At 57.6% G+C, this 14,456-nt stretch overlaps 1 protein-coding gene across 1 annotated transcript; it reads right to left on the minus strand.

Annotated features, from left to right (window-relative positions):
* Window positions 1-403: 403 nt before the first annotated feature.
* Window positions 404-12,551, minus strand: LOC116964957 (syntabulin-like). The gene is given in 10 exon segments (XM_042808476.1): window positions 404-1,205; window positions 2,114-2,280; window positions 4,839-4,972; window positions 7,504-7,734; window positions 10,736-10,959; window positions 11,034-11,091; window positions 11,334-11,409; window positions 11,683-11,770; window positions 12,288-12,340; window positions 12,538-12,551. Coding segments are annotated over 9 exon segments (1,833 nt in total). The 5' UTR covers window positions 12,538-12,551.
* Between the last annotated feature and the right edge of the window lie 1,905 nt (window positions 12,552-14,456).

Raw genomic sequence — 14,456 nt, forward strand, 5'->3', positions numbered from 1 at the left:
TTGCAAAGAGAGGCTCTACTTGGGTGCTGGAGCCTACAGAACCTTGTCTGGGAGGGGGTCATGGGTGTGTATGCTTGTCTCGGTCCAGCTGGGATTGGGATGACACGCCAAAAAATGACAAACTCACTTCAGTTTGTGAAGGGGGACCGTTGTCAAGAGCAAATGCTGCCATCCTGTATGCAAGCCCCCAGTTTATTACCCCCTGTTTACATCTTTCATTTCTGTTTTTCCCATCCTACTGACCTTCAGATCTAATCTGTTTTCTACCCACTTGCTCATCACATGCTCCACAGCTGGTGTTCCAACCTGCAGCTTCTCACGCTCGCAACAGGGTGTTCCACACTCTTGATCATTTATACAAAACTATCCTTCTAGTCTGAGGGTCAGTTTGCAGTTTTTCTAACTAGCAATTCTTTGTTCTCACAAAAAGGATGACAGGGTTTGGATCACTTGGAGTTAGGTCCACGAGGATAACAGAATCACAGATGCTTCCAAGAGAAATTTCACCCAATTCCTTCAGTAAAGCAGGTGGGATTAGAGGGCAGGCATCTCGAGCTCTGAAGATGTTCTGAACGAGCTACTCCACATCTAGGCTTTATGGCACCAGGTCAGTTGGGATGGCCTGTTCCACCATCACCTTGCTGATTTTCTCCTCCTCCTGAGAAGAAGTTGATTTTTCATCCAGAACATTTTCAAGCATCTCTTGACACTCAGAGGAACTGGAGGGAGCTGGATCGCTCGACCCAGAAGTTGTGGCGGTCAAATACTCTTCAAATGAGTCAGTCCCGTTAGCGGTGTCCTCATTAAGAAGCAGCCCACTGCCTGCCACCTCCTCCAGAGCTTGGTCCTCCGTGGTGAGGCTGCCTGGCATCGTGGCACACAACGCTAACGGCTTCCCCTCTGAGTCCCACGTGGACTCCAGGCACTGCTCATCTCTCACAGAGCTCTTCTGAGCCATCCCCATGCCCTGCAGCAAAGCTTCCAGTTTCCTGTTTTCAATGCTTATGTCTATGAAGTATTTCTGAATTTTTTTCTCTTTCTCAGCCAAGCTGTTTCTCATGCTTTCAACAGCCTGCTGGAGTTCCTGACTTTCCCTTCTCGCTTCCCAGAAGTGCAGCTCCAGCTCCACATGCTTACACTCTTCCTCAACCCAGTCTTCCTTCATCCGTGCCAGCTGAGCCTTGAGCTCTTCTATTTCTGTTTCCCTGCAGCAAAAGCAAAATGCAGTGGCAGTGCTGTGGACGGTCAGTGAAAGAGTGCAGCGCTTGCCGTCTGGCCTCCTGCCTCGCCCTGGAGGCGATGGGAAGCGGCTGCCCGGATGCGTCCCCCGTGCCTGCCAGCAGCTCGGCACCTGCAGCCAGAGCCAACACGGGCCTCGGGCACAGGAACGGCTCGGGGCTGCAGCCCCCGCCTTGCTTTGCACCCACCCAGCCCCGCGTGGGGCCAGGGGCTGCTGCCTTGGCCTGCGAGGAGTGGGGAGAGGGGGCCTCCACGTGAGATCCAGCCCGCGCAGATGCGGAGGTCGGGCGATGCAAGCGGGACCAAGCGCTCCCTGGGCCTCTGGCCCTGGGGCTCCGTGCAGAGCCCGCTCTGTGCCCGCCTGGGTTGTGTGTCACTGCTTCGCTTCGCGTCCATACAAAGGGCTGTTGTGAACCATTCAGTCCCCAAGGGGCAAAACCACCAGTGGGCACGCTGGTGTGTGTAAGAGCTTTTCTTTCGCTAGGGGAGAAGGGGGACGTTGGTAGCCATCTGTCTCTGAGCAAGGTGGAACAAGAGATGGAGCAAATACATGCTTGCAGGTAAAAACCGCTTGATGTAGAAAAGGTCTCAGTGCTAAATCAGACTAGTAAAAAACTACCCTTTAAAAATATTCTATTGGGCAAGTTCAAAAATAGGGAAAAGAGACAGACAGCCGTATTCTTAACTAAGCCGCATGGTACGTATGCACTGAGCATCACGATGAAACCTGAAACAACTAATCAGTCTGATCCTATTTCAGATTTCTTCATGAAGTCTTTACATGGTCAGAAAATGAGAAAAAAGGTCCTGGATTCCCACCCCAAAACGCTCCTGAGTAAATCATTCTAACTCTGTTTTCCGAAGTGAAATATACCTTTCTTCAAGTTTGCTCTCAGACTCCTTCAGCTTTGTTTTCAAATGCTGTACTGTAACTTCTTTCTGCTGCAGATGACTCAAGTACTGCTCTCGGTTTTGTGGCTCAATGCCGTGGTTGTCACCACAAGAAATGTATATCCCTGATTGCCTGGAAAGGGAAGAAACCCAAACCGTCACAGAACATCACTCCTAGAGGTCTTCAGTCCTGCCAAAAAGAAAGACTTCCCATAGACTGATACAAAGCTTGACTCATTTGGGGCTCCCCAGTGTCCTCACAAGTGGCTCCTCTGGCAAATCAACATCCCTGAGGAAACAGCTGGTTTTGGCTGTCGTGCAGAGTTTACTATCTGCTGTCCTTGGTTTCAGTACCATGCCATCAAATGAGATATTTAACTTTAAAATACTTCTACAACAAAAACTTTTTAGAACTAAAAAACCTTATTTTTTTTTCTCCAAAAACATCTCTTTTTTTGTTTCTTTCTTGTATTACATTTCTCATCCATGTGAGTGTTGCCTGAGAGCATAGTGTTACCCAAACTGTTTTAACACTCACAATACTGATGCTGTATGTATTAGCTGCAAGACCAGACCTAGTCGTCTACCTCTGCACTAGCAACACTTGCACTATCCCGAAAAAACTGCTGTGCTTATTTGAGAGAAAACAAAGATCTTTTGCTTCCAGCAGCAGACACGGAGACTTCAGGCACTGAGATAGTGCCTGTGCTGCTTGAAGAGATGAAATTGGCTTCACTCCCTGGAAAGGAAAAGGCAAGAGTGAAAACATGATGGAAAGTAGAACACAAAGACTGTTTTCAGAGTAACAGCAAATAACAAGCATCCTCCCTTTGTGCATCCTGGTTGAACTTTAAAAGTTGCATGAATGTTCAAACATCCCTGAGGACAAGCGCTGGTTTTGTTCCAGATTTTCAACATGGCTTCAGAAGTTGCACTTCTAGAGAAGCAGAAGAAACATCTGGACACAAACCCCTGATGCTACAGAAGCCATGTTAAGACTCGGCTAGGAACATCAGCGGATATGAAGGTGACCCAGTGTCCTGCTTCAGGCTGGAATAGAGTTCATGGTCCTTTCTGGTAGCTAGAAGAATGCTGATAGCACACTGAGATGTCAGGGACTCTCCAGATCCCCGTGTCCTGCCTGTGCGTGGGCATGCAAGAAGCAGGGAGGGAACATGGCTGGAGCACTGGGCCTGGACTGGCCGATATTCCATGTCGTGTGATGTTATGCTCACCATATAAAGGAGGTTTGGGCGGGAAGGGGCGCGCTCTCACTTCCAGGATGGTGACTGCAGCGTCTTTGTGTTTCAGGATCGCTAGCCAGGAATGGGCTGTGTGTTGGTCAGCAGAGGGTGAGCAATTGCATTGTACATTACCTGTTTAAACAGTCACTGTTTTATTTTATTACCATTATTAAACTGTTTCGATCTCAACCTGTGAGTCTCCCTTTGCCCCTCTGATTCTTTCCCTTTTCCCAGGTGGGGGAGGTTGGGCAAGCGGCTGCATGGTGTTTGGCTGATGACCAGGCTCAATCCATGACAGCCAGAAGAGCTTCAACTTTGCCCAGAAGTTCTGTTTGCCCTTTTACTTTGTGTCTGCTGCAGATGGCACCAACACAGTGAAGGTAGAACATAGCTATTTGGCTCAGCATGGAGATACGCAACAGTACTCATGAGATGAAAGGTTTGTCCCCAAGCTTCAAAAGCATCTCCCAGAAATGGCGCAAAGGAGCTGAACCATAGGAGAGGGTGTGGAACCCCAGAGTGGGAAGTTTTCCCAGGTGGACTCCTGGCCCAGAGAAGCAGACAAAGCTCCAGGAAGAAGCAGCCCAAGAATATTATCAGAATGGTGTTGCTGCAAGACCTGGGCATGGGAACAGCAACCCCAGATCATCCAGGAGCAGGTATTGACTGCTCAGCACGGTCCTGGGGCTGAAGGAGCTGAGATGCTTCCCTGCACTCCCCACAGGACAAAGGTTCCCTTCCCCGCTCTTGGGCCCAGAGCATCCCATCCCCTCTCCTATGTGGGAGGCATAGTAGAGCAGGAAGGGGAGGCCTTGTCAAGGAGTGTCAGTGAAGTCCCAGGAGACTTTGTTGTAGTGTGGCACCAGGTCAGGGAAAGAGACTGGCTGCTGAATCTGGTTCCAGAGCCGTGGGAATAGCACTAAGCCTTGGTCACAAGTCCCCAGATAATTTCGAGTAAGAAGCAGGTGAGATTCTGGCAGGGGCCCTGAAGAGAACAAATAACACTTTGTCTTCTACCTGTGTTGCAGGACAGTGAGGGGAGCGGATCAAAGAGTGTCACAGTGGCCCACCACCAGGTCCCACAGGCACCCTTTGGGCAACCACTTCCAGAAGCACAGGGATCTGTGCCCATTCTAGAACTGTCTGGGGACCATGCTGCCCCAACATAATTTTCTCCTGGCAGCAATTTGGCAGTTTCTTTGCAGCCCAGAGGCTGACCCTCCCTCCCCTGACAAAGGGTGTATCTCCCCAGACAACTGCCACTCGCATTCTGCAAAACTCTCCTATCATATGAGCACCTCAGAGATGGGGTCTCCCTACCAGCATCCAACTTGCCAGACCACAGACACCCATCTGCCCAGGCAAGCACTACCCCAGGCTATGTGCTCTCCAGCAAGCTTCATCTTTCAGGCACTGTCCCCAGCCAGCCCCAGGACATCCTTCATGTCTTGAGAGGCCTCTCACCTGGTTATGGGAGTAGGGTACCTCCAATAAGTGGTCAAAGTCCTGGTGTATGGACAGGAGGGAGACATTAATCCCCAGGCCAAGGTGCCACTTGCCAACCATGGCTGTGGCACAGCCCTCAGCCTTCAGCACCTCTGCAGCAGTGACCTCAGACAGCAGCAGGCCTCTTCATGAGGCTGGGCTGAGCACACCGAGGTACACCCCGGAACACACCTGGAACCAGCCTGTCAGTGGGCTGCCCTACAGGTAAGAGTGAAAGAGAGAGAGGAGACAGGCATCACACCTGGACGCAGCGCAGGTCACGGTACTCAGCCTCCACAGAGGATGCCCCATTCCTCAGGACCTGGCAGCTTGGCCCCCTCGTCTCACGGCTTCCACTGCCACCTCCCCTGCCTGCTGCGATGCTTGATCAGTCCCCTCACAGAGCGGCCGGACCTTTGGGCCTCCCGGGACATGACAGGTTTGTCAACCACCCGTTCCTCTCAGCAGTGCAGCTCTCCATCTGGGTGCCTGTGGGATCATTTTTGGATGACAATGGCAACGTCGCACAAGAGCAGGACTTTGGCTACATTGCACAGGGGACGCGAAAAGGGGAAGAAGAACTGAGGGTGCTGCACAGTTGGTGAATGATTAGAACATTTTGACATTAGTCGGTCAGAAGCCTTGGGAGTAGCAAACAGGAATGCAGAAAAACAAGAAAAGGATGCTGAGATCTGCCTGAGGAAAACATGTCAGGCTACGGTTGATGGGAAACATCTGTTCATTTCTTAAACAGTGGAAAGTTTTCTACATTGAGCTAAAAGTGTATAGAACATTGTGTTTGTGCTTGTACGATTTAATTAACCAATAAGCTTTAGGATAGCAATAACTAACTTGTAGCCAATGAATTGCCGGGTGTATTATGGACAGGGGATAATAACTAATCAATTGTTAGTCTTAGGCATGTGTGAAGAATGCATGTAACCAATCAAGCCTTCTGTTTATGTGTGATCAGTTGCTAGGAAGACATATAAGCACGCTTGTATCGACAATAAAGGGATTTTGATTTCCAATTCTTATAGAGTTGCTGGAGTCCGTGATTCTCCTCAGGTGCCAAGCCCTGTCTTGATGTTTCCTTCATCCCAGCTCCGGGGACCTGCATCAGTCACTAGCCAGCAGGGAGGGTGCAGTGGGGGACATACTGGGACGGGCTGCACACAGGGGAGCTGCTGTGGTGCTTGGTGAACTTCAGCCCCCGGGAAGCCGTCCAGCCCAGGCTAGGCATGGCAGAAGAAGGGTGCCCATAGCTCCCCGGGTGCCTGGAGACTAAGTCATGCCTGAGCAACAGGGAGGAGCTGTGGTGGGGGTGGGCACTGGCCACTCCGCACAAGGCCAGCAGCACCAGACCCCACCGCAGACCCAGACCCCATGGCGCTGCCACCTGGGGAGGGCCCACCACCCACCGACACGCGCGATCAGCACGGGCTACAGAGCTGCCCTCCCGTGGTGTGGGGAAGTTCCTTTCAGTCTGGTTTTGCCTTCTCTTTGTTCTGATGTACATGTGTATACTGTTTTCTTTACTGAACGTTGGATCTCTTAAATACGTGATTCGCAGAGGCGAGGGGTGGAATGTCCTGGGTTGAGTGAGTGGTGGAGTTTTTTGGTGGCAGGGGAGGGGGCTATCGGGGCGGCCCCCTGTGAGAAGCTTCTCGAAGCTCCCCCAGCTCCACGTCAGCTCCACTTCTGTTTGGGAAATTGAGCCAATCGGCTGCGCCTCTGCGATAACGTATTTAAGAAGGGACGTGGTGACGGGCAGTGGGACTGGTGAGGAGGAGTTGCTGCAGCTGCGTGAACACCAAGGTCAGTGGAGGAACGGAGGAAGAAAGGAGGGGGGAGGTGTGCCGGAGCAGAGACCCCCCTGTATCCTGTGGGGAGACGGCAGGGCGGCCCCCCCCCCGCCACCCATGAAGATCTACGGGGGAGCAGACATTGATTTATGGCCTGTGGCTTCTGCTTGGAATAATTAAGGTGCTGTGCCCGAAGAAGGCCGGGGTCTCATGGGAAAAGGCAGCCCCACTGCAGTAATTCAGCACTGGGAGGATTGCAGCATGCGGGGGAGTCCCACGCCGGAGCATCTCGGGAAGGGCTGCAGCCGTGGGAGGGAATCCAGTCAGAGGAAGTTAGTGACCCATGACGGAGCAGTGTGGGGAACGCTGCGGCCCATGGGAGGAACTCATGTTGGAGAAAGTTTGTGGAGGACTGTCTGCTGTGAGAGGGGGACCACGATGGAGCAGGAGGAACAAGTTCCAGACACTCCCCTCACCAAAGATGAAGGAAGTGGCAGCACTGACTGCACCCCCCATTCCCTGCCCCTGCGCCACTGGGGGAGGAGGTAGAGATATCGGGAGCAGAGCTGAGCCCGGGAAGAAGGGAGGGGTGGGGGGAAGGTGTTCTCAAGATGTGGCGATGCTTCTCACTGTCCTACTCTGTTATGTGTTGTTAGTGTCTGTAATAAATGTATGCTTTTTTTTGTCTTCCCCTAACGAGTCTGCCTCTTGCTCGTGATCATAAAGGGGAATTTTTCCCCATCCCAGTCCTATCTCGGACCCCAAGCCTGGCTCTCTGTCCCTTCTCATTGCCGGAGGGGAAGGGAGAGAGAGCTGCTGCGTTGGGGTTGGCTGCCAACCAGGCCCAAACCACGACAGGAGGTTGTGGAGGTCGACCATGATGGAGTTACCATGAAGGAACATCTTGGAGATGTCCTGGTCCTTGTTCACCAGCTTGAACTTCTTCTTCCCCTTCCCTCTCTTGGTCACCTTTGTCCCTATCACCTTTATGTTCTCCAGCACCATGTTGCAGTGCCTGGGCGGGCACACACACTTGGGGGGACCCCCCAGATGTGAGGAGGGGGCTGAACCTTCCCTGAGGAGACACAGAGGGGTTGGGGTGAGCAGGGGTACGTGGAGAGGAGACAGAGGGAGACCAGGAGAAACTTGGGGTGTCCTGAGGGGATCAAGCAGGAGCAAGATTTTGGGGACTGCCAAGGGGACACAGCAGCACCAGAGGGACATGGGGGCACCCCAGCAGGAACCTGGTGGGACCTCCAGGTAATTTGGGGCCGCAGGAGGCCTCAGATGGACGGTGGGGAACTGGGAAAGGAACACGCAGGAACAGGGGGGAGCTGTGTCACAGAGGGGCAAGACATGGGGGGCCCCAGGGGACATTGGGGGAACCTGCAACACACTGGGGACCTTGGGGTGTCTGACAGGGACATCAGGGACTATGGGGTGGCCCTGGGACACTGGCAATCCCGAGGGGAATGAACAGGAAAAGGGAGACAATGGGGCACACAAGGGTGAACGAGCGGGACCCTGGAGGATATTTTAGGGCTGACTCAGGGGCATAATGGGCATCCTGGAGGTTCCAGAGAGCATTTGGGGGACCCTGGGGTGACCCAAGAGGACGTTGGGGATGGTGGGGGGACAAGTGACAACCAGACAGGTGCTGGGAGGGGGGGAAGGGGGGCTTCGTTAGCCATAATGAGGCCAGGGGAGGGGCTTGGGGACATCCCTGTCACTGCTGCCACCCCCCATTTCCCACTGCCAGGCAAGTCATGCACTCCACGGTGGCCCACTTGGATGCCATCACCTGCCTGGCCATTGACCCCAATGGCATCTTCCGCATGTCCAGCAGCAAGTGTCCCTGTTCCTGTTCCTGTCCCCAACCCCGGCCCCCTCCCCACCTCTGGCACCTTCCTGCTGCTCAGCTTTCCTCTCATCTGGGAAATGAGAGTGCTGGGTCTCAGCGCTCCTTGGCCACTGCTCCCACCGCCCTGTCCCTGTCCCCTCCCTGCTGTCACTACCCTGGGGTGACCCAGGGAGCATGAGCCCCTCCTTGTGCTCCCCAAATTCCTGCCCCTCCCCCTTTTTATGTGTCCTCCATCCCCAAGATCCTCCACGAGGCTCTGCAAACTCCCAAGTCCCCTCCCTGCTACCAGCCAGGCTGCACCTATTGCCATGGCATCCCCCCTGGATGCCTGGGTCCCTCCCAAACACCTGGATCTCTTGGACTGGGGGGTCCTGGACCCCTGGGTCCCTCGAGGTGGGGCAGGGTGTCCCTGAGCCCCCTCAACTCCACAGGCACATGCTACTTGCTGTGGGTGCTGGCTCAGGCCTTGAGGCCCAAGAAGAATTGAGGGGTGGCTTGGATACCTGTCCCCCCCAAATAAAAGCCTCTGATGAAGCTGTCGGCCTGGTTGGGGACACTGAGTAAACCAGGGACATGGGGGAATACACATAAGACACACACAGGCCACACAGAAAGACAACGTAGGGACAAAGACGCAGAAGGGATTTTATTGCCCAACTCAGCGAGTGCCCAGCTGGGACAGCCACTGCCCCAGAGGGTCCCCAGGTGTCTCCATCCCCCTCCAGGGCAGGACCAGCCCCCCTCGGTGAATAAATAGTTTGGGGGTTAAAACCACCGGGAACAGGGCTGTCCCCAGGATGGGGATGGGGACAAGGACACGGACAGGGACAGGGGCGGGGACAGGGACCAGCACAGAGAAGGGATGGGGACAAGAACAGGGATGGGATAAGGGCAGGGATGGGGACAGAGATGGAGACAAGAATGGGGGTGGGGACAGGGGCAGGGATGAGGACAGAAGAGAACATCAAGATGGCGGAGGGCCCACCCCGAGCGTGCCAGTGCAGGCAGACAGCAGTGGCTGGAGGGGCACAGGGGGGTCGGTGTCACCATCCCCGTCCCCATCCAGCCGCATCACCCGGTTGTGCAGACGGCTGAACTGCCGGGCCCACAGGCTGAGGAGGACAGAGGGGACACTGCAGGGGACCCTGGCATCCAGGAGGGGGGACACCCAAGTGCTTGGGGGGTCACCCAGGCATCCAGACACCCAGTATGAACCAGTATGTACCAGTATGGGCGGCGTTCATTGGGGCTGAGGCTGCGCCAGAGCTGTGCCAGGTCCCGCGTGGCCGCGGTGGAGGCCATCCCCGGGTGGGTGCTGGTCTCATCACCAGGGGTGGGTGTCACCATCTCAGGACACCCCCCACTCCGGTGCCCGTGTCACCCCACAGAGCTCATGTCCCCTCTAGCTGTCCCCATCCTCTTGGGGTACCCATATTATTCCCAGGGTCCCCATGTCCCACTCTTCCCTGGGGTCCCCATGCTCCCCCCCCCAGGGCCCCCATCCTCCCAGGGTACCCATGTTGTCCCCATGTCCTTCTCCTCCAATCCCCATATCCCCAGAGTGCCCAACCTCCCCGGGGTCCCCAGGTCCTCCCCAGGTCCCCTCCAGGTGCCCGTGTCCCCAGAGTCCCCATCAACCCTGGGATCCCCATGTCTTCCCTGGGGTCCTCATCCCCCGGGTCCCCATGTCCCCATCCTCCCTGAGGCCTCCATGTCCCTCCCACGGTCCCCATGTCCCCCTCCTCCCCAGGGTCCCCATGTCCCCCCTGGTGTCCCTGCGTCCCCACCTCATGTAGGGTTTCCGGTTGAGACGGCAAAACATGATGAACCCATTCACACATTTCTTCTTGGGGCGGGGGGGGGCACCCTGTCCCCGTCCCCGTCCCCGTCCCCGTTGTCCCTGCGGTGTCCCCCCCATCCCCATAGCAACCCTGGGGGGCACCAGGCCGCCATCAGCCACTGCCTCCTGTGGTGCCACTGTCGGAGCCTGCAGGGACAGTCGTGTTCCCTGGGGGTGACACTGGCGGGGAGTGCGTGACACCGGCGGGGTGCAGGTGACAGCGGAGGGGGAAACACTGAGGGGGTGAAAGTCCCCACCTGTGGGCTGAGATAGACGTCTGCGAAGAGGGCTGGGGGGGGGGACGGTGGCACTGAGCAGGGGGGGGACACAGACGTGTTGCCACCCCCTCCAGCCCCCCCCCCAGACCTACCTTGTACCACTTCATCGGGGGGACCCGGGGGGGGTGGTGAGGCCAGCAGGGAGGGACTGAGCCCCAGCAGCCCCTCCTGCCGTGGGCAGGGAGACAGGGGGAACCCCCCTTCCCAGCCCAGAGCCTCCCAGTAGGGCCCAGCAGGGCCCAGCCAGGGGTTGCTGGCCCCCGCCATCTCCTCCTCCTTCTCCTTCTCGTAGGGCACCAACCACTGCCTGGGGGACCTGGGGGAGGGGCGAAGGGGGGTCAGCACCTAGCGGTGCCCCCACCAATTTGCCCCCCACCCTGCATCACCTACCCCCATGCGGCCCCAGTGCTCAGTCCCACCTCCGCGGTGTCACCGTCACCAGGGTGGCCTGCAAGGATGGGGGAGTATCACCATGGGGTGGAGGGTTCCCCCAATCGGGAGGGGTCCCCCATATGGGCAGAGCTTAAGGGGGAGCCTGGAGGGCTTGAAGTAGGGTGGGGGGCAAGGGAGGGGGTCTGGGTGGGGCCCAATGGATGCAGGGTGCCAGGCAGAGGTCTCAAAAATCTGGGGTGGGGGGTCAGAGAGGGGGTCCCTGAATGTCGGGGGGTCCTGGGGGGGGGTCCCCATTACCTGCCCCACCCTGGATGATGCTCAGGGTCCTCTGCAGGTACCGGATGTATCCCAGGACGTTCTCCAGCACCTGCGCCTGGAGGGGGGATCCCAGGGACGTCTGGGGAGGTATAGGGGTGCAGCCCCACCCCAGCACCCAGCGCCACTGCTAGACCTCCCCAGCACCCAGACGCCCCCCAGCACCTAGATTCCCCCTTCCAGTCTCCCCCCAGCACCCTGCCCCCACTCAGCCTTCTCCAAGACCCCCTTCAGCACTCAGGATCCCCCTCCCCGGACCTCCCCTGACACCCTTCCTCCCCCCCCAAGAGCCAGGTGTGTCCCCCATCCCAAAGGTGACCCCCCCCTGTACCTGGGTGCGGCGTCCCCCCCTGCCACGGGGCCACGGCACCATCCTTTCAAGGTCCGGCAGCAGAGAGCGCCAGTCCCGGCGAGGGGGCCTGGGGGGAGGCAACACCACGAGGGGGGACACAGAGAGGGGACACGGTGGGGATACCAGAGGGGAAAAGGGTGGGAGGCATAGGAGGACAGTGGGGGGGACATGGAGGGGCCATACTGGGGGCCGCACAGCTGGGGATGGGACATGATGGGGACACTGGGGAGGGGGCATATGGGGGGGCACACATGGGAAGACACCAGGGGACACGGAAGGACAGCAGGGGGGGATGACACAAGGGGGTCAACCGAGGGGGCAAAGGGGGGAGGACATGGAAGGACACCAAAGGGAGGACACTGGAGTTGGGGGGACACAGGGGGAGGATATCAAGGGGGCACGGGGGAGCTGACACTGAATAACATGCGGGGGGGGGGGGCACGGGGATCACCAGGAGGGGCACAGAGGTCACACCATGGGGCACTCGGGGGACAGATGGGGGTCGACTGTGGGGACACGCAGGGGTGACATGGGGGCTGTGGGGCGACACGCAGCAGGACGCAGTGCCCCCCTGCACCCCTCACCGGCAGCTGCGATTCTGCTTCAGGCCCCGGGCACTGCCACCCCGCTGCGGCATCTGTGGAGGGTGACAAGTGCCGGGGGTCAAACGGCCTCGGGGGGGGGGGGGGTCTCAGACCCGTGGGGGTGCCAGGCCTGAGGGAAGGGCAGATGCAGGGCAAGGAGGAGGCTCAGAGCCGGGGTGGGGGGGTAGTCCCGAGGGGTCCCAGGCCCGCGGGGGCTCCCAAGTCAAGAGGGGGGGGGGGGGGCTCAGACCCTGGGGGGCTCCAGTCCCGGGGCGGGGGGGGGGAGGGCCAGGCCAGAGGATCCCGCGCTCGCACCTCGCCGGGGCGGCCAGACTCGGGTGGGGCGTGACGTGCGCCGGGAGGGCGTGGCCTGGGTAACTCGGCAGAGCCCGCACAAGCCGCTCCCCCGGTTGGACGAGGTCTCTGCGGGAAGCCAATGCGCCGGCAGGGGCGGGGTCCCGCAGAAGCGCGGTGCCGGGCCGCTCCGAGGGGCGTGGTCTCGTATGGGGCGGGGCCAGAGCCAGCCTGTCCCCGCCCCGCCCCGCCCCGCCCCGCCCCGCCCCGCCCCGCCCCGCAGTGTTCCCGTGCGGGGCCAAAGCGCGGCGGGGGGACCCCGGGGGTGGGGGTACGCGGCCCCAGGAGGAGCGGATCGGTACGGGGGGGGCTTGATCAACCCGTGGGGGGGTCGCAGGAAACAGTGGCTGACACCAGCTAGTAACGAACCAGCTTGATTGCCCCAGGGTGGGTGATTAAAGTGCCCGGGGGGGGCGGGGGGACACGGACACGGGCACATTTAGGGAGGGCCACCGATCCGGGGAGTGGGACTGCGCCCCCCCTGAGTGTACAAAGAGGGGTCGAGGGGAGTAGGTGACACGGGGAGGGGATTGAGGGACACCAGGAGAAACCTGGGGGGTCCTGAGTGATCTGAGGAAACACTAACCTGGTAGCCCCCCCCTTCCAAGGGATGCTAACACTAATCCGATAGCCTCCCCCCCCTTCATGGGATGCTCACCAGATGGTCTCCATCCATCAAAGGATGGTAACTCCCTTGCAATGGAATGAGAAACAATAAGATGGGCCATTGATGGTCCATATCAAAGGAAGGTAACTCCCTTGCGACTGAATGGAAGGAAGACAGGATGGGCCATCTCTGGGATTTCTTGTCCTTGAGGTAAGAGGGGAACTAAAACCACTGAGCCATGAAAACAAAGGAGCTGCAAATTAGCCCAGACTCGAAGGACAAGGTGTATGTGACTACAGGACTGAGTTGGCACAGAAGTAAGGGTCAGCTAGCGAACACAGTGAAGAGGACTACGAGCCTTCATCTGCAGACCCCTGCCCACGACCACCAGGGAGCACTGCGCAAGCGCAACAGGAGTAATCTGGGGTGGGGGGGATATGTTAATGATTTCTCGGAACTAACTGTAATATTCCCTCCCTGTCCTTGGAGTAGTGATGCATATATATTAGGATAGATAATGAATATGTAACGTTTTATACAATAAGAGAGAGCCCCTCTTGGCTCCTGGTGGGCAGGAATTTGAGGAAATTATTCCCCCGTGCGCCCAGTGCTGAATAAACATACCTACTTTATAACCTTACTGGTTATAAAGTAGTGATTCCACAACTCATGAGGGGATCCAGCAGGAGCAGGGGGAACCCAGCAGCACTGGAGGGACATGGGGGCACCCCAGCAGGGACCTCCAGGCAGTTTGGGGCCCCAGGGGGACTCAAACAAACAGTGGGGACCCCAGAAGGGAACACATGGGATCAGGAAGATGCTGTGTCACGCTGAGGGAGGACCTGGGGGACTCCAGGGGTATTTGGAGGACCCTGCAAACATTGGGGACCTTGGGGTAACTCATGAGGACATTAGGGACTATCGGGTGGCCCAGGGGGACACTGGGAACCCCAAGAGGAATGAGCAGGAACAGGGAAACAATGGGGCACACAAGAGTGACCGAGCGGGACCCTGGAGGATATTTTAGGGCTGACTCAGGGGCATAATGGGCATCCTGGAGGTTCCAGAGAGCATTTGGGGGACCCTGGGGTGACCCAAGAGGACACTGGGGATGGTAGGGCAGGTCCTGGGTTGACCCAGGGTGACATTTGGGATGGTGGAGGGACAAGTGACAACCAGACAGGTGCTGGGAGGGGGGGAAGGGGGGT

This window comes from Tyto alba, unplaced genomic scaffold, assembly GCF_018691265.1.
Source record: "Tyto alba isolate M040663 unplaced genomic scaffold, T.alba_DEE_v4.0 Super-Scaffold_7, whole genome shotgun sequence".
NCBI classification, from domain to species: Eukaryota; Metazoa; Chordata; class Aves; order Strigiformes; family Tytonidae; genus Tyto; species Tyto alba.